The sequence below is a fragment of the Numida meleagris genome, chromosome 3 (assembly GCF_002078875.1).
Source record: "Numida meleagris isolate 19003 breed g44 Domestic line chromosome 3, NumMel1.0, whole genome shotgun sequence".
In the NCBI taxonomy this organism is placed as follows: domain Eukaryota; kingdom Metazoa; phylum Chordata; class Aves; order Galliformes; family Numididae; genus Numida; species Numida meleagris.
In genome coordinates, this window is record NC_034411.1 from 37869444 (window position 1) to 37891328 (window position 21885).

General features: G+C 37.6%; 1 protein-coding gene across 3 annotated transcripts in view; it reads left to right on the forward strand.

The window, feature by feature from the left end:
- The window catches only part of HEATR1 (HEAT repeat containing 1), a 37035-nt gene that overhangs the window by 11891 nt on the left and 3259 nt on the right, over window positions 1-21885 (forward strand). The window contains exons 14-39 of one of the 3 annotated variants that reach the window (XM_021391864.1): window positions 886-974; window positions 1294-1505; window positions 1766-1887; window positions 2958-3155; window positions 4316-4499; window positions 4671-4819; window positions 6154-6346; window positions 6872-7044; window positions 7585-7752; window positions 8557-8799; window positions 9557-9688; window positions 10220-10326; window positions 11124-11267; window positions 12077-12195; window positions 12471-12592; window positions 13375-13503; window positions 13636-13866; window positions 15292-15418; window positions 16181-16347; window positions 16896-16942; window positions 17616-17739; window positions 18572-18712; window positions 18922-19211; window positions 19813-19963; window positions 20487-20645; window positions 21587-21724. In XM_021391864.1, coding sequence (XP_021247539.1) covers window positions 886-974; window positions 1294-1505; window positions 1766-1887; window positions 2958-3155; window positions 4316-4499; window positions 4671-4819; window positions 6154-6346; window positions 6872-7044; window positions 7585-7752; window positions 8557-8799; window positions 9557-9688; window positions 10220-10326; window positions 11124-11267; window positions 12077-12195; window positions 12471-12592; window positions 13375-13503; window positions 13636-13866; window positions 15292-15418; window positions 16181-16347; window positions 16896-16942; window positions 17616-17739; window positions 18572-18712; window positions 18922-19211; window positions 19813-19963; window positions 20487-20645; window positions 21587-21724 — 4059 coding nt within the window. The remainder of the gene's footprint in view (window positions 1-885; window positions 975-1293; window positions 1506-1765; window positions 1888-2957; window positions 3156-4315; window positions 4500-4670; window positions 4820-6153; window positions 6347-6871; window positions 7045-7584; window positions 7753-8556; window positions 8800-9556; window positions 9689-10219; window positions 10327-11123; window positions 11268-12076; window positions 12196-12470; window positions 12593-13374; window positions 13504-13635; window positions 13867-15291; window positions 15419-16180; window positions 16348-16895; window positions 16943-17615; window positions 17740-18571; window positions 18713-18921; window positions 19212-19812; window positions 19964-20486; window positions 20646-21586; window positions 21725-21885) is intronic. The other 2 variants (XM_021391865.1, XM_021391866.1) reach the window with 2 other exon arrangements.

A 21885-nucleotide genomic window follows, 5' to 3' on the forward strand; every position in this document is an offset into this window, starting at 1 on the left:
TTTGGTGTGTGGCTTTTTTAACAAGACGAAACAGCACAAACTTGGGAAGCTATTGTTTACTTTGTCATACATACCACTCTCCTGCAGCTTTCTGCTTTCTCATCCTTCTCAAAGTTTGTAGTTAGCCTGGATTTGTATGTTTCCTTATGTAGCTATTAAAACATATTTGAATCTTACAAAGTGTGCCTCCTGCTTATCCTGTCCATCTCTCTATAAAAAAGCAAGCCTTGTCAAATGACTTTTGTATGGAAAATGACGCAATGACAAGTCATTACGCCAGTGAGAAATATTCAGCTGAGTTTTTCCATATGGGAGTCATTTGGTCAGTTGACATTAGCTAAGTACTAAGCGCCAGCTCAGGTTCACTGGATAGGACTCTGGTATGCATTGTACTGATTGTTTCCAGCAACAGTAACAGTCTGTCTTGATTGCTTCTACTAGAAGTAGTGGAACATATTATTAGCAGTAGTGTAATTGTCCTTTTGTGTTCATTCATTCTCACCAAAATATAGAAGTAGAAGTGAGTGATTATATTTAAACTTGAATATCTTTTATTAACGTGTCTTATATTTTTGTCATAAATACATAAAGTAAAAGCAGTTCTTATTCAGAGTGCTTTGCTTGTTCTTTGTTTATCAGTTTTACCTAACTTTTCTGCATTTAATAAATTCTCCATATGTTATCATATCAAGAGGGCATATTGGGCAGCCTTAGAACATTAGTTAACCCTGATGATATTTTTATTACATGATCATCAATAGGAGTTTCATTAGTGATGTTTGATCTGCATTTCTACTTGGTATAGCAGATACATTGTCCATTGTGAACAGTAAATTATTTTGCATTTTATTATACTTACATTTCTTTTTCTTGATTACTTTCCAGATTTTCAGGAAACAAGTAAATCCAGAAGTAGTGGTATCAAGCCTTCTGAGCATCTTCCAGAGAGCTGATCTTTCAAAGGATGGAAAGTGGTACGTTTGTGTCTTTTTTCAGGCTATTTTCTCTCTGTATAAATTAAATTAAAAAGTAACTCCAAAGAATGCCTAAAATGCTTTTCACTTTAAATACTTTTACTTACGCTTTATCTTTGCTGAATTATAAGAGGATTTTTCAGCTATTTGTATACTATTTCCAGTGAGTTCCTTGTTTATTCTCACTGCTACTTGGATTCTGAAAAAAAGCCAAAAACCAGCAACATCAGAAACGTCATGGAAAATGGTGAATAAAACAAAGAAATGTAGCAGAAATGCTAGAAAAAATGGCTTATCAACATCACTTTTTTTCTCTTAGGTACAAGGTTCTGGAACGAGCAATACAAATTTTAGTCAAAGAGGAAATTTTAAAAGAGAAGAAAGAACTACTGGATGAGGCAGTAATGCAGTTGTTACCTTTTATGGTGATCACTAATGCAAATTCAAAATCTTCAGAATGGAAAATGGCCATTTGTTTATCAGAATCTGATCTCTGCTCCTTACATCCTTTACTGAAAGACTGGCCAGAAGGTAATGTATTAAATGTAACTAATTTGATGAAAAAAGAATTGTGACAATTTAGGACTTAATACTTACTGAATCTGAATGCTTATTGAGGGATACTGGCTGTTGTTAGCAAGCTGTCATACTAAGGATGTGATTAGAGTTCTTAGAAAAAATGAAGTTGTATAGTATTTTTCTGACTGTTTCTTATTATTGAGCTGTCAGCATTTTAATATGTGATTTGTATACCTGTGTTCTCTGATTTATTTATTTTTCTTATGCAATAGTTCTTCAGGAAGCAATTAAATCCAGCAAGTCTGCAGAACTAGTTGGAGTGGTCAACAAGAAAATGATTCTGCTGTTTTCTAAAAACATGACTTCAGGAGATTCTTCCTTACTATTGCAAATGGTATATGTACCATGTTTTTCTAACCTGAATTTCTAGGTGGTCACTATAGTAGAACAGATGTGGTATAGAAGAACTTCGTGTTGTTTATAACCTTGATCTCACTATCAAGCTTTTAGGGAGATACATGTATATTGCATAACAAACCCCAGCACAAGCTAGATAAAACACGTTTCTGTCTTAACGTAAGGAAAAGAAGAAGTGAATCTAATATGTATTTGGACAAATTATTTGTGTAACTAAATTTGGTTCATTTTCAGTTTCCTGAAAAAAAAAATCTAGGTAATTAACAAGTTTACCTGTAGGTAGAAGTACACAAAATGTACGTGTATTCCCATGTTCCAAAGAATACCATTACAGCAGGCAATAGTTTGTTACCAATGATAGAAAGTAACAGTGATTTATTTAGACTTGCAAATGAAACATGTCATAAAGCTGTTGCAACTCTGCACATCAGGACAGCCAAGTTTGACCTCTTCAAGGACCTACTTGAAGGTATCCCATGGGTTAGAGCATTGGAAGGTAATGGGGCCCAAGAGAGTTGTTTGACATTCAAGCGCCACTTCTTCCAAGCTCAAGATTGGTGCATCCCTAAGAGTAAGAAATCAGGCAAAGATGGAGACTCACATGGATGAGCAAGGAGCTCACGGAAATCTCAAATGGAAGAAGCAAGTCTGTGGAATGTGGAAAAGGGGTCTGGCATCTTGGGAGAAATATAGGAACATTGTCAGGGTGTGAAGGGATGTGACGAGGAAGACTAAGGCCCACTTGGAATTAAATCTGGCAAGGGAGGTCAGTGACAAGAAATGCTTCTTTAAGTATGTCAGTAGTAAAAGGAAGTCTAGGGAAAATGTGGGTGCACTGCTAAATGAGGTGGGTGCCTCGGTGATGGAGGATGCTCCAAGGAACCTTCTTTAGCAGGGAGTTAGACTAGATGATCTCTAGAAGTCCTTTTCAACCCCTGTGATTCTGTTATTCTGTGAAAGTCATAGTGAAGAGTCACCATGAGTCTTCAGTTCGTAGTGTTGAGTTCTTTCAGACTCATTGTTTTTTTCTCCCCTCCCATTTCCAAGGTTGATGATCTGATACTTGTTGCTGAAACGGAATCTGACAGTGTCAGACAGAAAGTAACTGCACATGTAATTGGTTCCATGCTTGTTCAGTGCTGCTGCAATTTACAGATGAAGGAAAAATATTTCTCAGTGGCTCTCAGAGTCTTTCATTTCTTGGATGAAAAAATACGAAATCTCAGAGCTTGTCATCCTGCAGAGGTAAGATGAAAACAGTTTGGAGAAAGCATTTTCTTAGTTGTAGAGGAAATATATTAGATTGTAAAAACAGGAAATTCAGAAACCTTGAGGAGGACTGAAAGTCTTGCCTTCATTTATTCTCAAAGCAAAGACTTTCACTTGGCAGCAGTAATAGAAGCTGCCATTAAGAATTGCTGTTTTGTTTTACCACTCCAGTGAGTCCCTGTTTAAAAAAAAAAAAAAAAATGAAATGAAGAGCTCTTGCCTTATGCCCCACGAAGTGGTTCAGTGCATCAGTGCTGTGAGTTTGGCACCAAGTCAGGATCATTTTTACCAACTACCTTGTGGCATCATGTGATATCATTATTCAGCTTAGGAATGCAAGCTGTTTTAGTTGTTGAGTAAAGGGTTTGGTGTCTTGTTCCATACGGGAAGGAAGGAAATACAGCGGAGTATGAAAAAGAGCTTATATTAATTAAAGCTTCATGCAAGTCCTTGGAGCAATACTGAAAGCTCCTAGCTTGCTGGGTTTTGGTACATTGGGAAACTCCATAAGCAGTTGTGTTGATTTTTACTGGGAGATGACACAGTAGTAGGAGGAGGAGCCATCAGGTGAGCAGGAATAATGTTCAAGAACAGTATTCCCGCATCCTTCACGTACCTTTGTTTTTATTAATATTTCCTAGCATGTTTGTTGCTGATGTCGTTTGTTTATTTTGAAACGTTGAAACAGTTTGTTCTTTTTTGTCCCTGTAAGAAACCCACTTGAGCAGGGCTGTGTTTCTTAGTGTACACCTCCCTTGCATATATTATGTAGCAATACATGGTAATTAGCTTTCCTAACCTCAAATGATTCCCAAGCAGACCTAGGTGAAAGAATGAAACTGGGTGTCCACAGAATGCTGCAACTCCTAACGTCTTTGAAGAGATATTTTGTGGAGAGTTGTATTTTACCCTTCTGTTATCTTGCTTATGTACACTCTTAGTCATGGTAGTAAGAGCAGATATGAGTTTTAAAACTGCAGATGCAAGTTGAAATGTAAACTCAGAAAGGTAATTCACTTCTTAAGAATATCCGTTTTGAAGTTAGAAATGAAATATTGCTGGACATTAGTGCTAAATTCTGTTTTCTGTTGGATGAGATTGTGACAGTGTCCATTTAAACAAATTTTCATTCACAGGAAACTCCCTCAAATTGGTCTGTTGAAACAATACAGGAAAGTTTGGTGCCAGTGGATTTATTAACTACATATGTAGAAAAGCTCAATAGTGACCGAAGTGTTGATGTGGAGGAGTCAGCTATATTTGTGTTTCTATTGAGAAGCTTCATTAATGACTTAAAACCTCCTCCATCCTTTCCAAAAGGTAGGCATTAAGGTTTCGACTGTCATCTTTTCTACACCAATTCGAAGTGAATATGAAATCTGTTAATATATTGTCATATTTTAACTAAAGATGTTTATTTCCTCTTTGTTCCTGAAGTTGTTATATGCATCCACTGTAACAGAGTTATAACCTTTTTTTTTTTTTTCCTAGAAGAAACTTGGTGGAATCCTGAATCTCTAAATCAAGATTGCAAGGACTACCTGCACCTCCTTGTGGGGCTATTTGACCTACTTGTTTGCGGAGCTAGTGAGGGGAGCGATGCTGTTCAGTACAGAGCATTGATGAATCTCTTACTCAAGGTATTATTTTTAGATTTATTTTCGTAGTTGTTGGTCTGAGTTATTATGCAGAATACTACACAAATATTACACAGAAACATAATTGTAAAGAAAAGTGAGGAAATTGGGAATTGATCATGCAGTACTGCTTGTGGCACACTAGTACTGTGAGCAAATTAGAGTCCTAAGCTTCAGCTGATTTTTTAACTCTAATTGAATGTACTAGAAAACTAGAGTAGAAATCAAATGGACAAGCTGGGGCAAAGGTGAATACATAACTTACTTCAGTGCTAACTTAAGTTTGAGTGAGAGCTTCTGGTCCTACCAAGGCGCAAAGCAAGCAGTCTTTAAAATTTGCTAGCTTTTAAAATACAAAAATTAAAAGGAGAACTTTTACAAGGTGTAGAAGAAGAGAGATGAATAAGAAGACGGGATAATGGATTACACAGAGTTTGAGGAATGGGTTTAGTAATGTCCTTAGGACCCAGTTGAAGGCAACAGTTGCAGTAATAATTTGCTTCTTTCACTTTTGGAGTAGTGCTAATTTCTGTTTTTTAGTGTTTAATCTGAAAAGGACAAGAAAATTACTTTTGCCTGCTCCAGAGTAGTTACTCTAAGTAAAAGCTGGATTTTGATGGAGTCCTGGAAAAGACCGTAGGGAAGAGTGTCAAAAGCTTTATCGCTTGTTCCAGTTAGCTCTTCAGTCTTCAGGATGCTGAGTGGGCAGTTCTGTTTGATGAATGGAGACCTCTGAGGATTCCAGAGGGCAGTCTTCAGACTGGAAGAGTATTAGCTATTGTCAGACCATGTAGTAAACAAGAACTGTAAATTCATCTGGGAAACTACTTCAAAATCAGAAGTCATCCTCATTAAGCTTTGACAGAATGGTCCTAAAGCAAAGTTGAAATAACATTTAGTGTGATTGTTCAGTAGAGAGAGCAGTGCCACACAAGGAAGCTAAAATGCCAGTCCTTAAATACTGGCTTATAGATTTCTGAAAATCAGTTTATATGACAGATGAAAAAGTCAGGAGCTACTTCCTTTGAGCACATGCAATATAAATGTTTCTGCTGTTCAAAAGAGGAGATCCGAAGTTCTTAATTTTGTTTTATTTTTCACAAAAAATATCTTGCTTACTTAACACATTATACAAATATTCTTATGGATATGGTTTTGGTCTGCAATGAGATGGAAAAATATACTGCATTTACATTCCTTACTCTTTAATTTTATTTCTTTGTACTTCTTAGATTTAGGTGGCTTACCTGATGTTATGAATAATATTTGGCCAAATTAATTAAAGCTTTCAAACAAGTACTCTTATTTTTTTTCTTTTTTTTTTCATTACATTTAAGGTGCATCTAAAAGATTCAGAGGTTCTCTTCAAATTCCTTTCAGTTTTATGGACTTACAGCTTTAGCCTTTCAAATCATCTGAATTATGAAGTCAATGCAATGCTACAGACTCGAGCTCTGTATATTGGCTATGCAGTGCTCGTATCTCAGACTTACCAGAAGAAGAAACAACTGTTATCACCATTGTCTCCAGGTAAAGTGAAATGGTATCCCTCTCTCATCTTAAGTCTTTATCACAGTATTTTTAAATTTCATGTCATTTTTCTGTATTTTATACCATGAAGGGTATCTCTAGTCATTTATGTTCAGGAATGCAAGGCTGAGATAGCTCTTTCTTGCTGATTCACTGCTGCAGTAGATAGAAATAGTTGAAACACCTTTTCTTTTTTGTTTTTTCCTTTTTTTCTTCTAAATCTTGGAGGTGTTAAAGAAACAAGCTCATATGCTGAAGAAGTCAGTTACAGCACCTTACTTTCTGTTTAGTAAAAGGATGTGGCAGTCAGTAGCAATATATGAATTCTGTGAGCTTAAACGTGAATATAAGAAGTGTGGTGAAGGAGTTCGGAGCTATGTTGTCTTCTTGTAGTCTAGAGGTTTACATTGAAAGGATGACTCTTTAATTCCAAAGTAATGTCAATGCCTCTTCAGAGGCAATTACAGTAAAATTCTGGCCATGCAATTATGTTATCTTTTCCTCCTTCCTTCTCTCTTCTTGCAGTGGTGATATCTCTGCTAATTAATTTGGGTAGTCCTGTGAGTGAAGTTCGAAGGGCTGCTCTCAATTGCTTCCATTCCTTGAGCAGTATGAAAGAGTCTCTATTTCATCCTATTCTTCAGCATCTGGGGCAAAAGATGGAGGAGATCATATCTGATCCTACATACATAACACAGGTATTTTTGCTCTTAAGGTGTGCATTGGTACAAGTTTTGTCTGTGGCTGTGAGCTCCCGTCTTTTCCAGAGGAAATCAAGTTAACTGGAAGAGTTAATTGTTTCTGTCAAGTTGCCAGCTTTGAAGGAATATGATTCTTATAGATGGTTTAGATGGTGGGCTACCAAGAGAGAATGAAAGAAACCATGTGTGTCAGCCAAATTCGCTTGTGAAGGAAAAAAGAAAAAGCAGTGGATTTCATTTGAATACCTGATGAGAGTTGATATAGCCACTAGCATTGCAAAAAAGGAAATGTAGCAAGAGCTTTAACATGCTTCCTATTTGTTTATTTTAAAGGACTATAAAAATATTCAAATAATATGTTACATACAGGAAATTGAGAATACCAGTCGAGATGTTAACGTGTGATTTATTTACAGATGTTTATATCAGTTTATATCTGAATTGCATTATTGCAAAAGCATTGAATAAATGTTGTTTTAAGGCATTTTTGTGGCAGGGAGATTACTTAACTTAATTTTCACTTTGTTACTGAACTAGATTATGGCAACCCTATTTGAGGAGCTTCAGACTCAACCAAAACAGAAATCCCAGAAGAAAAAACTGTCAGAAGCCTTGGAAAGCATAGTCGATTGTGTACAAAACCCTATTTGCCCATCGTATGTTGCAAGAAACTTAATGAAAATTCTTCATGAAGTCCACGGTGAGGTGAGTGCAGCCTTGATAGTTTCACTCTTCTTTTGTCATTATTGTATCTAATTGAAATGCAGAAAAATCATTTAATTTAATTTAAATTTCATTTAGTAGTAATGCTGTTAAGTAGCTTCATAGTTTATAGATTATTAGGCATTAAGTTGACGCTCCGATAATAGGCAGTAGTGCTGCAAAGTATGATCTAATGAAACACAAAATATTTTTATGCTCTATTCAGGAATGTGTGGGATGCAGTATTTTGTGTTGGAGTTGTTAAGTAGGTTCCTTTGAAGTTATTGAAAGCAGCTGTTCCAGAAGAAGGTCGTTCCAGAAGGAACTGATTACCTTGGTTAGGTATCAGTGAATGTAGAGTTTTCTGTACAGATTAGTAACATAATAGAAGATTTATATGAGTTTATTGTTCAAAAAATAAATTATGAATTTTTGTGTTCTGTTCATTTGTCTGTTTCTTGAAGGGATTGTACATAGGACAGAGATGAGTATTCGTCCCCAACTTTTGGGTTTTGTAGGAGACAGTAGTCGTAACTTGCTTTAAAAAAATGTCCTTAGTTCTTCAAAAACATGATATATTACACTGCAAAGGTGTAAAGCAAAGTAGCTATCGAGGAAGTATTCCTGGTAACCTGACTCAAGACATGTATTTTTCCTCTTTAATAGCCATTGAGTAAAATAGATCATGTACTCTAATACCAGACAGGGAGTAGATGTTGCAGTAAAATGAAGCTGTGCTATTGGAAGTTTGTTAAAAGAAGAATGGATAAAAACCTAACTATTCTTACAAATTTCCTCTGTTTGCAGATGATTCTTACCCACCTTTTGCCTGCACTAGACCAGTTGCTTGAGAAGGTCTTGAAGGAACCTGAGACAATGTTGAAAGATGAAGTTGTTCTCCTGCATCTCATACTTGGGAAGTTTAATGAACACTCAGCAACCCTCTTGTGCAAGAATCAGCAGAGTCTGGATTTATTTATCAAAAGTCTACATGCTGCCACAAAAATCTGTGAAGAAGTTCCACCTTTCCAGATCACAGCACTTGGGCAGGTCTGGCTTTCTGAAAGATTTTTAATCTGTTTTTGTGCTTAAAGAAAATAATAGTGTTTAGAATTGGGTTTGCAAGAACACTGTGTTAAGGAGTCCATAGCTTTTGACCTGTCTTTGTTTCATTACAAGTTTACGAAGTCTTCATAGTCTCTTTGAAACAGCTAACCTGGCTTCTAAGCTCTTAAACTTACTAGGAGATGATGCTGCTTGCTTCATGTGTGTACTTGGACGAGTACAGAGTAGAAATATTGTTGTATTTGCATGCATGTGAATGCCTGTATGATTGCCTGCAGATACTGCTGTTCCATGATCCTTAGTGTATTTTTTGTCAGTTGTATAGGAACTTCCTGCATTTTTTTCTGATTAAATATATATAAGAAAAGAAGTAAAGAAAGAGTCTTATTTTAAGGACATCTACAGATTCAGACCTTCTATTAGCCAGGTATTACTCTACATTTTAAAAAATAAATGCCAGGCAACAGCAGGTTTATGCCCTCCATTAGGCAAAGCATTTAAGAAAATGTTAGGAGCCAATATATTTTGATATTTCAGAAGTATGTGCTAATCTAATGATTTTTTGATGTATACATATACCTAGCTAGTAAGTAAATTTTCACTATATATATATATTCATACACATATGTATGTGTGATTAGGTGTGTCATACATAACCTAGCATGCCCAAGTTTCATTGCTTTTTATTTTGTTGTCTTCTTACAGTAAACCTCTCTCTGTCTTTTCATTTTTTCCTTTGTAGATTACTAAACCATTCTTTGCAGCTCTGTCAGATGGGAGGGTGCAACAGAAGCTTCTGAAAGTACTGTTTGACTTACTGTTAAACTGTAAGAACCCACTTTGTGCCCAGACAATCAGCAGTGTGTTTAAAGGGGTAAGTGGTAAATTCCAGAACACAGAATTTTGTTCAAACGTATTGCAGTGGTTCCCTCTTGCAACATGTAATGCTCATTGTTTATATCATTTATAGCACAGAAGGAATCAGAACTACTTGTTACATATCCGTGTTAGTGGCATAACAATTTAAATAGCTGCTTTTAGAAGGTATTTCTGTAGAAGCAATGCATCAGTCATTCATTACATTATGTGAGTGAATTCAGTAGAAGCCACTTCTTTCTACTGCACTGATTATTGTATTCTGGATAAAAACTTCTTTTTTATGGTTGCGAGAAGACTTTTCCCAAAATTCTTTCATTGTAGCTTTCACATAGCAATTTATTGTAATACATGCAGTTGAAATCGCTCATTTTATATGCTACAAGAACTAGAAGTAGGCGAGACGTTCAGATATATACCCATATGTGCATGAAAAGGACATGCATAAAAAGAGAAAGGAGGGGCCATAGGTGCGTGGTATGGTATGACAAGTTGTTTGTATGTAACTACAGTATTGTTTTTGTTTCAGATTTCAGTGTGTGCTGAGCAGATCGTTAGAGAACTTGAGCCTCCTGAGAAAACTAAAAGTCTGGCCACTGTTCAGCAAACCAGAAGGCAGAAAATGCAGCAACAGAAGTAAAATAACTAGAAATAGAAACATGTTTCTAAAAAACTTGAAAACACCTCTTATTTTACTATATTTCACAGCTCATATTGAAAGCATGAATATCTTTTTCTTCATTTTTCCTGTACAGTAAAATAACTCTGAGCTACTTTCAGCAGCAGCAAACCAACCAATGTCGCTGTTTTAAAACAGACGAAACTGTAATCCTAATGTAATTTAAAAAAAAAAAAAATTCCTTCTTACAGAACTTTTAATTTCAGCATCTGCTCTTGGTTTTATTGGTTTTAAACTTCCTTAGTGATGAAGGTGTGTGGACAGACTACTGTACACATGGCTGGAGCTTAACAAGGTTCTTCAAAATGTTAGTTAGTGAACTGAAAGACAGTATTTTCTTTCAGTTAAAATGGAAACATAATCATTAATTTTTAGACAGCTTCATCATTTCTTCATTCTCATAAAGAAGAAGCTGTTTTGAACACTGTACTTTAAGTGTTGGCTGTTGGCTGCTGTTGGAACAGGATATTGTGTTGGGTTTCTTGGTTTGGCTGGAATAGCTGTTCTGTGTTCTTACTTTCTTTCACTTTGCCTTATTTAACAAACATCACCTCTTAGAATGATCCATGATGTCAGAGTTTTAGTACAAACATTGTCACTTCTCCCTGGAGAAGCAGTAAAGGATATTGCTTACTTATTACTTATTTTGTGAAAGAAAATGTATTTTTTTTTTTAACTTATGTTTCTATTCTCTGAAACACTGTACTATTTTCTTTGCAATTGTATATCCTGATTGTTTGTTTTGTCTTTGTAGAAAGCCTCCGGATGCAGAATTGGCACCAGAAACAAGCAACTTCAGCTGGCAGAGAGTTATGCTTGTTCTGGAATTACTACAGCACAAGAAGAAACTTAAACGTCCACAGGCACTGGTACCTGTTCTTTTTAACCTGCTGAGCCGGTAATTTTGCCTCTATAAAACATTCTCTTCTGCAGCAGACTTTGTAAAGCGTTAAAACGTGAGGTACTTTCCCTCTTATGTGGCCAGGTTCTGTAGCTTGCCTTTTTTTCTTTTAGGTAAATCAGATAGGTAAACCCTTCCTGCTGTAAGTGAAGATCAGGTTTGAACACCCACATGTCTGTGGGTCTTAATGAGATGCATCCCAGAGTCTTGAGGGAGCTGGCTGATGTAGTCGCCAAACCACTCTCGATATTTGAAAAGTCATAGTGGTCAGGTGAAGTCCCTGGTGACTGGAAGAAAGGCAACATCACACCCATTTTTAAGAAGGGTAGAAAGGGTGACCCAGGGAACTACCTGTCAGCCTTACCTGTGTGCGAGGGATGATGGAACAGATCCTCCTAGAAGCTATGCTAAGGCATGTGGAAGAGAGGGAGCTGATATGAGACAACCAGCAGGCCTTCACCAAGCGCAAGTCCTACCTAATCAACCTAGTGGCCTTCTGTGAAGGTGTAACTGGGTCAGTGGATAAGGGAAGAGCTGCTGATGTCATCTGTCTGGACTTCAGTAAGGACTTTGACCTGGTCTTCCATAACATCCTTCTCTCCAGATTGGAAAGATATGGATTTGATGGGTGGACTGTTCAGTGGACGAGAAACTGGTTGCAAGAATGTACCCAGTGGCCACTTTCTAGAAGCCTCAGTTTAAAACTTCTGTAAAGATTGCAATTTCTCATTTGCATTTTAATGTGTTGCTTGATCATTTATTTTCCTGTCTCTTTTCAATCCATGAATATATTCCTGAATATATAGGTGTCTGGAACCTCTGGCATCAGAAGAAGAAAATATGGAATATACAAAACAGTTGATCCTCAGCTGCCTGTTAAACATCTGTCAGAAACTGTCTCCAGATGGCAGCAAGATCCCAGCAGGTAAAAATTGCCAAATGTATTTCTTGGTACTCTCAACAGTACAGCTTTTAAACAGTGGCCTCTACATTTTGTCTTCTTGGAGTCTACACTGTGTTGTTAAGAGATCTTTGTTGTTTTTTGTGTTTTTTTTTTGGTTTGGTTGGCTGGTTTTGTTTTTTGTTGTAGATTCTTGTAGGTATGATCTACACATTGAAACCATTGCTTGTACTCAAGTTTATTCCAGCATGGTTGACCATTAGGGCTTATATTAATGATTTTTTTTTTTTTGCTCACAGATATCCTTGACAAAGAAAAATTCAATGTGGAACTGATTGTTCAGTGCATCAGAATATCTAAAATGCCCCAGACACACCACCATGCACTGCTTCTCCTTGGTGCTGTTGCTGGCATGTTTCCTGTAAGTAGTACCCAAAGATAGCAGAGCTTTTTTTATTGGGAGAATTTGGGGTTTCAGTTTGAGTTTGCCTTTTTTTATTTTTGGCATTACTTTTCTTTGTCACCATCTTACTATTACCTGCTATAGAACTGAGCTTGTGTTATGCATTAATATTGAATCTGACAGGATTTCCAAGTTCAGAATAAAAACAAATATTTGGCATCAGTCTTACCTTTCTTTTTAAATCTAAAACATTCTTCCAGCTCACTAAACCTGAAAGAGAAATGTTGCCTTACCTTCTTGCTCTAAGTTGAGACAAAATGTAGGAATCTAATTCTTGAGCTAGGTGACACCACAATTCCAGCACTCTTATTGAAGTAATACTGTGATTACAGTCTAGCTAAAAAGAGCCAACATTTAAACTGAGCTTTCTCTTGTATCGTTGTAGATGTTTTAGAAGTATGAAAAGGGCAGAGAGGAGCTGCAGATCACCTCATAGCTGATTTTGCTTGTCATGCTACCATAACACTGAGTTCAATACTACAGATTGTTTTATGAAACTAAACTCAGTTTCTACTCTTAAATGATTTGCTTGGAAGAGTGTCTTGGTCTCTAAATAGGATTTAGAATTGAGTAGTCTTATACTATACATTTAAAATCAGTTTATTGCCAATTTTGGAAAGATAACAATGATTTCCCATTTTACGTTATAGAAAGCAAGGGACGTCTGTAGGAGCCTTAAGGTATAATATATAGAGTAGCACTTCCGAGAAACTAATCTCATCTGTCTTTTATTTTTCCAGGATAAAGTTCTCCATAACATTATGCCCATTTTTACATTCATGGGAGCAAATGTCTTACGTCTGGATGATACTTACACGTTCCAAGTAATAAATAAGACGGTGCAGATGGTTATTCCTGCTCTTATACAGGTAAATTTGTCTACTTAATGGAAAGGAGTTGGAAAACAGAGAACTCTATGTGCTTTCTCTCATCTGCTGAATTTACAAGAAAGAACTTGTGTTTGGTAATCTGCTTGAACTGCCTTACCTGTTTGTAAATAGGCTGAAGACAGTGATTTGTCAGAGACCTCGAGAGGCGTGGAAGAGGTGGTGATAAAAATCATCCGTGTGTTTGTGGATGCCTTGCCCCATGTGCCAGAGCACCGGCGCCTGCCCATCCTGGCCCAGCTGATCACTACAGTGGGAGGAGACAGATTCCTCTGGGTTCTCCTGGTGCTGCTTTTTGAGCAGTATGTGACCAAAACTGTGACTGTGACAGCAAGCACAGACAAGGTTAGAAGACCATTGGGGTCAACTTCTTCTTCAAAGACAGATCTCTTCCTTGCTGTTCATAGTCTTGCAAGATAAGGCCCTAGTTAGACTAAAATAATCAGCGAGCTCTGAGCTTGTGCTTTAGCAGAACCTGATGGTGATGTTGACTGCAGTTTGTATTGCAGATATAATACAGTTTTGTCCTGGAGCATGAACGTATCATCAGATCGTATTGTACAGCTATCCTTGACTTAAAGAGCTAATAGATGAATTATGAATTGCTTCAATATTTTTAAAGTTCTTTTCTTTAACTGTGTTTTGAAACATAATTCTGGGCTTCCCATACAACCAAGTTAAAAACATTCTTATGGAAGAAATATGTAAATATTCTTGTGGCTTTAGTATTGGCAGGCCCTTGCAGTAAGTGAAAGCATCGTTTATGGGAAGAATCAAAGAAATTACTGAAGGAACTTGGGTGAGAAGATAGGTAGATTCCCTTTCTAGTTGTGGCATTTCAACCAAGTCTAAAGTCTGTCAAGACCCTTTTATTAGTGTTCCTGTATATAGCAACTTCTCCTCACAGTCAATATTGACATACAATGCCTGTTAGGAAGGTCCAGCCCCAAAAGCTACAGTGTGTCTGGGTGGTTCCATTCCTTCCTTTACCTGTTAGTTCCCTGATGTCTCTGCTGATAGCTCTTCATCTTTTGATCCATTTTACTTTTGTATCTCTGTCTAAAGTTTGATGTGATTTAAAGTTTAGGGGGGATTTGTGTAGAAAGATCCTTCCCAAACTCTTCACAGACTACTACTTTTCTGATTCATTAGAGGACACTTGAAATTGAATGTATGAAAACTGCTAAAAAGGAGGAGAAAAGCTCATTTTATGGTTCAAATAAATTTTTCTGGAGCACCCTATTACTATCATCTTATTTGTTGAACTTTGGTTGTGACACTGCTGAGATGTGCCAGTCCTGGCCATCGTGGAGGATATCTTGAATTATTCATTGAAAATTGCCTAGAAAAGATTTAAGTTTTGGCTAGTTTACTCTTGATTAAAATAGTGAGGAAAGACAACTTTTCTCTCTGCTTTAAGTAGTTTTTTCAGCAGGATATTAAGTGGCTGGAGGCATTCTTGATAAAATATGCATTATTTCAACATTAGTCACCAAGTGGGGTTTAGGACAAGGAACTTATGCCAGCAGGTGAGGTGTTATCCTCTGTGGCCACACTGATACTGCCATGCAGGTGGAGTGAGCTGATGCTTTCTCCCTGCCCTCTGGAGCTAGATTCTCTCCAGCAGCTTGCTGCTCTTACCCTTTGTGCCAACCCTCACAGTATGTAACCCATCATGGCATGTTCACAAACTGACTGAAGAGTGTGGGATCTTTTTATCTTTTATAAATTATTGAAATAATCATTTCTCTCTCTTTAAACTGTAAACAGGATGCTGTGCTGGAAGCAGACACTGAATTTTGGATTTCCATCTGTTGTGAATTCAGTGTACATTGTCAGTTCCAAAGCATGATGAAAATAATCCAGTACTTGACAGAGCTACCAGAGAACAAAGAAGGTAATGACAGAACAGCCAGCAGATGCATGTGAAGCTCTTTTTACTCTTCTAGATAGAAAACTGGGTGACACAGAATTGCTCTGATGACTTCTTCCCTTTTTTTAAATAAAATGGTTACAATGTGGGTGATTTTGGTTTTGGGTTGTTGTTTTTTTTTTTTTTTTGATATACATTTAATTGTAGATTCATTTGAGCACTTAGAATCAAATGGTACTCAATTAGAAGGTACAGTTTCATGTAGCTGAAATAAGCCATTATTCATAGCAGACAAGATTATAGGGCCTATTGGTCTGTTGTAGTGTTTGTTTTTTATTTTGCTTAAGCGTGAAGAAGGAGGTGAGGGTTGGTTGCTTCTTTCTAAGGAAGGACTTGGGTGTTTTTGTTGTTTGAGTATGTTTTCTTAGCCAGGAAGGATCTGCTTATGACTGTGAGAGCAGTTTTTATAAGTATGTTACATAGAGCATTTGTTTTTTTTCCTCAGAAGCCTCTCATGTTTGTAGCCACTGTGCTGTAGCTTTAGCACCAAGATTGTTAATGTAAAATGATCAGATGTAACTGCTGCTCTTGAAGCTGGTGAAACAGAAAAATTATCTTCTGTGGTATTCCAGAGCATCTTTTTTGGAACTGTACCATGATTTTGGATGCTGCAGAATAACTGTCCTTGATTGCCATTTGGCTGTAATTTTCCTTTGTTTCTGTAATCAGAAATCAAATGTCCCTTTTTTCTTGTCTGTAAATTTGTTTTGGGAATGTTTTCAACAGATGATCCTGGGCCAAAAAAATCAAGAGCATGCAAGACAAAGCTAAAAAACCAGGATGGGCAGCTTTTTAATGTAGAGTCTCACTCGGACAAACAACTTCGACATTTCAAGTACTTGTCAGTCTCCTTCATGTCACAACTTCTAACTTCTGAGAGTTTGGTGAAAAAGGTAATAACGGCAGACTGCTTTTAAACTGATCACAACTGTGCCGTGCTGTAATTGATGAGACTTAATTTGCTTTTTAGTATGATTTTGTATTCAAAGAGGTGGAAAGAATATACTGTTCAGTGTATATTGCTGACACCTTAATTTACACAGCTCTGAAACATCTCAGTCATTTTGATTACTTTTTAATGGGGCCTTTGCAGATAGTCTCGGTTTGTGCAATTGATGCGTAGGTAAAAAAGAAGGGACCCAGTGAACTCCCACTGGCTTTATGGAGTCTGAAGTTTCACTCACAGTCTGTGTAATTCCAAGTTTAGTCTGGGACTTGAACTCCAAAAAGACAAAATTAATCTTAAATATTAGCCTGTGGATCTAGCTAGATGTGGTTCCCAGTATTTCAACTTAGCATTAGTCACCAACATGAAACGCAGATTTACTTCTATGGCTAAATTGCCTGCAGTTCTCTGATTTTCTTCTAGAACACTCTAACCTGCAAATGTGGAGAACTCAGTTTTCACAGTTAACATTTTCATTCTTCCTTTTTAAACAAGGTAGTTGAATGTGAAGAAACAGAAGAGCTACAGAAGTTGGAACAGAGGTATGCTTTACATCTGCTCCACTCCTGCTATTCTTATCCTTTACTGCAACCTGGCAATATTTGTTCAAGTGTAGTCCCATCAGAATGTTCTTTCCCAAATATTTTCTGAGGGTACTTCTAATATTGCTCTCAGCAACAAGCAGTATTTATTACATGTAGGTTACATTTTTAATTTTTTTTTTACATGGAGTATTTTCTTCTTAAAAGATACTATTTCTTACTAATTAAAGAAAATTACTAGTAAATGCAGATTACAATTGTAGTCATTGGGTTATAACAGCGAATGATGCAAAATCGAGGGTTTCCTTTGGGGAGGCTGAGGTTCTATGATTATTCTAAGTGAAAAGGGATGTAGGATGCATTTGAAATGCTTATTTTTAAACGTGGTATATTCCCAGGTTATTTTTGTCTTCACATTCTTAAGTAGAACTACTGTTGTAGGTAGATGCTAATTTGGGCGTGCCATATAGATTTCTTTAACATACACATATAATTTTCCTTACTGCCTTAAGTTTCTGACAATGTGTATATGTGATCTGCCAGTCCCTCCCGTGGGTGTTTCATTTTCCTTTATTGTTGCTGTTTTGTTTGTGAAATTTTATGCTTTCCAGGAACAAAGCTGATTCCTTAAGTGTCCTTGTTATCTACTAAAAGATTGTTCCTTTCTGTCTAGGCTGTTAGAAGATGTTCTTCACTATATAAACACAGTGGCATCCTCAGTGGAAGGAAATGCAGACAAACCAACAGCCAAATTTTGGAGAGTTCTGCTTAACAAGTCCTATGATATGCTGGATAAAGTATGTCTTGTTGGCCCTTGTTAGCAGTAGGACATTCCTGCTTTTATTTATTAATGCAATAATAACTATCATAGGAATATTTTTGCTGGATTAGTAATAATCTTCATTGCATGGTGCATCGTTGTTTGAATTCATATAGGAGCTTTAACAGTGACGTATGACAGCTTAGACAGAACAAGCAGAAAAAGAAATTGGGAATGCGTATTTCATCTAGTTTGTATTCTGCTGGCTGGAAGCAGTCATTTCAGTGCCTGTCTGGTGGAGAACAGCAGCCCTCCAGCAGTATTTCTCACTGTTAGCTCATAAAGTAATTTTAACTAATGCTTAGAGAATTGCTGTACATTTCTACATGGAATTTAAATGGAGAAATGCTTAGTATGGTTTTCTTTCCCATCTTTTTCTGATCAGTAGCATTAACAGTGCTGTGAAGAAACTTCTTCAGTCTTCCTATGAACAGCTTGGATTATGTAGCTTGCCTGTGAAGTTTGTTAGAGTTTTCATTATATATATTCACAGGGCATCACTGGAAGTATTTTAAGGGAAGGAAGGATAAATGACAAGGATAGATGTAAGAAAAAGGAAATTGCTGAGAAAATGTTGAAGCTGATGGGTATTGGCTAATTAGCAACCAGTAAACATACATTAAGTGCTGTAACTGGAACCTCCTTTGTTTTTTTGCTTGCTTCAGATAAAGAATTGCTGGCCTATCCTCTTTTTTTCATTCTGAAACCCATGTGGAAAGTTGAGGAGAGTTTGCCTGCCTTACTTGAAGGCTGTGTCACAGTGCACAGAAGAGCATTCATGGTATTGTTCTGTTTGTGTTCTCCTGCAGGTCAATGCCTTATTGCCAACAGAAACCTTCATTCCTGTAATTAGGGGACTAATGACGAATCAGCTCCCATCTGTGAGACGTAAGGCAATGGACCTTTTGAACAACAAGGTACAGCAGCGCAGAAGGTGGCAGAAGAGCCAGGTGAGATGAAGTGGTTAAATCAATTCCTTCAGAAGAAATACAGAGAGATCATTGTAGAGTGGTTTGCACTGTGTAATGTCAAGTACCAGTGCCAAGGCTCTCAGGCACTTTCAGAGAAACAGTGAGACGCAGGCTGCCTGCCCATAATTACCTTGCAGGGTCTGAGTTCTAACTGCATGTTTGAAGTGTCTGTTCTCTTGTGCTCTCAGGTCCGGCAGCTTCTGGAACTAGTTCCTCAGCTCATTGCTATTGTGCAGTGTAAAAGAAAGGAAGAGGAGGAGGAGCAAGTCATCAACAGGCAGACTGCTCTGTTCAGCCTCAAGCTGCTCTGCAAAAGTTTTGGCACAGAAAATCCATTGCCATTTGTACCTGTTCTGAAAACTGCCATTGATCTGGTTTCTTCAGAGAAGGAGGAAAAGAACGTGATGGGAAGTGCTTTGCTTTGTATAGCTGAGGTCACCTGTACGCTGAAGGCCCAAGCAATCCCTCAGCTTCCAAGGTATTGTTGGGTTCTTCTGAACAGCATCAACGGCAGGAGACATGAGTAATAATAAAACGCACTGCTGAAAAAGGAATACTGATGCAGGCTGAGTGGCAGTCTACCCATGCGTGTTTCATGTAGATAAAAACAAAGGCATTCGTAGTGCTTGAAGTGCTTCCTGCCCATAGAACTAAGTGGGCAAACTGTAGGAGACTTTTATAATGGTTACAGTTTGTTAGGGATTCTGTTGCCCTACTGGAATAGAATGTATTTAAAAACATGAGAACCGGTACCACTGAAAACCCTGCATGTTATTATTTTGTTCTGCCTGCTCAAGAGGAATACAAGCATCTAACCTGTTGTTCTCGAGACTTATTTCTAATTACAAATAGAAATTAAGATCTTAATAGTCATTAAGTCTTTCAAGTAAATCTAACATCTTTCATTATCTCTGGAAAAAAACAGAACAGTACAGAATTTTGATTTTTCCCAATTGCATATGTAAAAATGGATGTGAAAGTTGTCCCTAAAGGCTTAAAGGTTGTGTTTTGAGATATTAAATGTGCCTCCAAATGCTCAGTGGTTTCACTGTTCTGCATTTGTGCTTGGTTATTCACAGGCTGATGCCAGCACTGTTGAAGACTTTAAAAAATAGGAAGGAGCTGATCTCCAATGAGATTTACTTGCTGAGTGCCGTGACTGCTCTGCTGAAGGTTGCAGAAACATTACCACACTTCCTCAGTCCTTACCTCATGGATTGTTTGCTGCAGGTGAGCTATCCTGACTCATGCAGATATGTAGGGCTCCTACAGAATTTCTCCAGTTCCTAGAAGCTGAAGAGATTGTTATTTTTTTTTCTCTCTTTGAAACCGAAGTAGGAGTGCATGCCATCTGTTTAAGTAGAAGTTCGTTACCTGTTACTTTTTCTACTCCTGTTCTTACCCAGATCACTAAGATACTGAATATGTAGTTCATAGTCAGTATTGTAGTTTGCCTCTTCAGGAACAGAGCTGAATCCTGAAGGATCATTTTTTACTGTCCATAATCTCATCAAATGAGTCTATCTGATAAACACTCTAGTGAAGCGATTCTGACCATCTGCTACTGACACGTGCATTTTTTCAGTCTTTGCCTTCTGAAAACAAGACTGTACACAGATATTCCACTGTAATGTGTTCCAAGTGGTACAAGCAGCAAAATTCCAAAATGCATACACTTATAACATTCGTAAAATAAGTAAATTTTTTCTTTAAGTTGTTTTAGTTGCCTGACTTGTGATGGATTTCCTGACAGGTTGTCCGCTTGGAAAGGATTGTGGTTGAGTTTGGTCCTTCTTCCCAGATAAGCTTACGTGTAACATCATTGAAAACTATCCTAGCTACAAAACTTGCTCCCAGAATACTCCTGCCTGCAGTTACTAAGTGTTACAGTGAAGTGGCCAATACCCGGAAGGTGAGAATTTTTTCATTCTCTTGCATTGTAACTAAGTTGCTTGCTCACCTTCCCACTGTGGGGTGGGGGAGAAAACTGGAAGGGCAAAAGCGAGGAAAAAAAATGGGTCGATTTAAAGACAGTTTAACTAGTGCAAAAGACACAAGCAATGCAAAAGCAGTCATTTACCACAGGCAGACAGGTGTCCAGCCAGTCTAAAGAAATGGCTTCCTTAGAGAAACTCCCCCTAGTTTTGTTGCTGAGCATGGCATTATACAGTGTGGAACGCCATGTTGGTCAGTTTGGGCTGACTGTCCCAGCTGTCCCCTCCCACCCTCTTGCCCACCTCCAGCCTGTTCACCGGGTGGCAGAGTGAGAAACAGTGAACATTATGACACAGTGCAAACACCATTCAGCAACAGCTAAAACACCTGTGTGTTATCCATGAAGTTTTGACTACAGCTATAAAACAGACACCATGTGGACTGCTATGGAGAAAATTAACTCCATCCCTGCCACAACCAGTACAGTCCAGATATCTTTTTTTTTTTTTTTGTACTGCAAAAACAGGTCAGGAAAGTTAGACCTAGGAGAAATGCACCAGTTTAGTGTCATTACAGTGTTAAATAATGAATGTTTCAGAGATACTCCCATTTGCAAATGCCTTGAATGTGAGTTAGTTGGGAGTCGCTTTCATTTGAGCTTTTCTCCTGTCTCTGTAGGTGCAACCCTTTCAGATTTGACTGGTGTATCTATCTCCAAGGTGGGAGCGGGGAGAGCAGACTCTCTTCAGAAATACTACTAACTTAACTGCTCCCCCAAAAAAGTACAGCAAAAAGTGATTCTATTGTTAGTATTCTCATGAGTAAACATGAGTAGTGCAAAATCAGATTGCCTTATTTTGTTTCTTGGCTTGTGTCAGTGTGACATTTGTCTTTGCCTTGGCTTTGCTTTTGTTTCGGCAGAACTGCCTGGGTCCCCTTATGAATGTTCTGAAGGAGCACATCATCGTGATGGAGAAGGAGCACCTAATTTCCCATCAGGTGGAGCTGACAGCGTTTTTCATGAAAGCCCTGGACTTCCGAACAGAGCATGCCGAGGTAGCTTAGTTGGGGGAATGAACAGAGGCAGGTCACCTTGTACGTGCCAACTCTGTTGGTTGTTTTTTGAGTTGTAAATATTCTGTTCCGCAATTGTTCATGACGGTAGAGAACATGTTTAGCAATTTTGCTCGAGTTAAAAACAATGTTTTGGAAGCTCT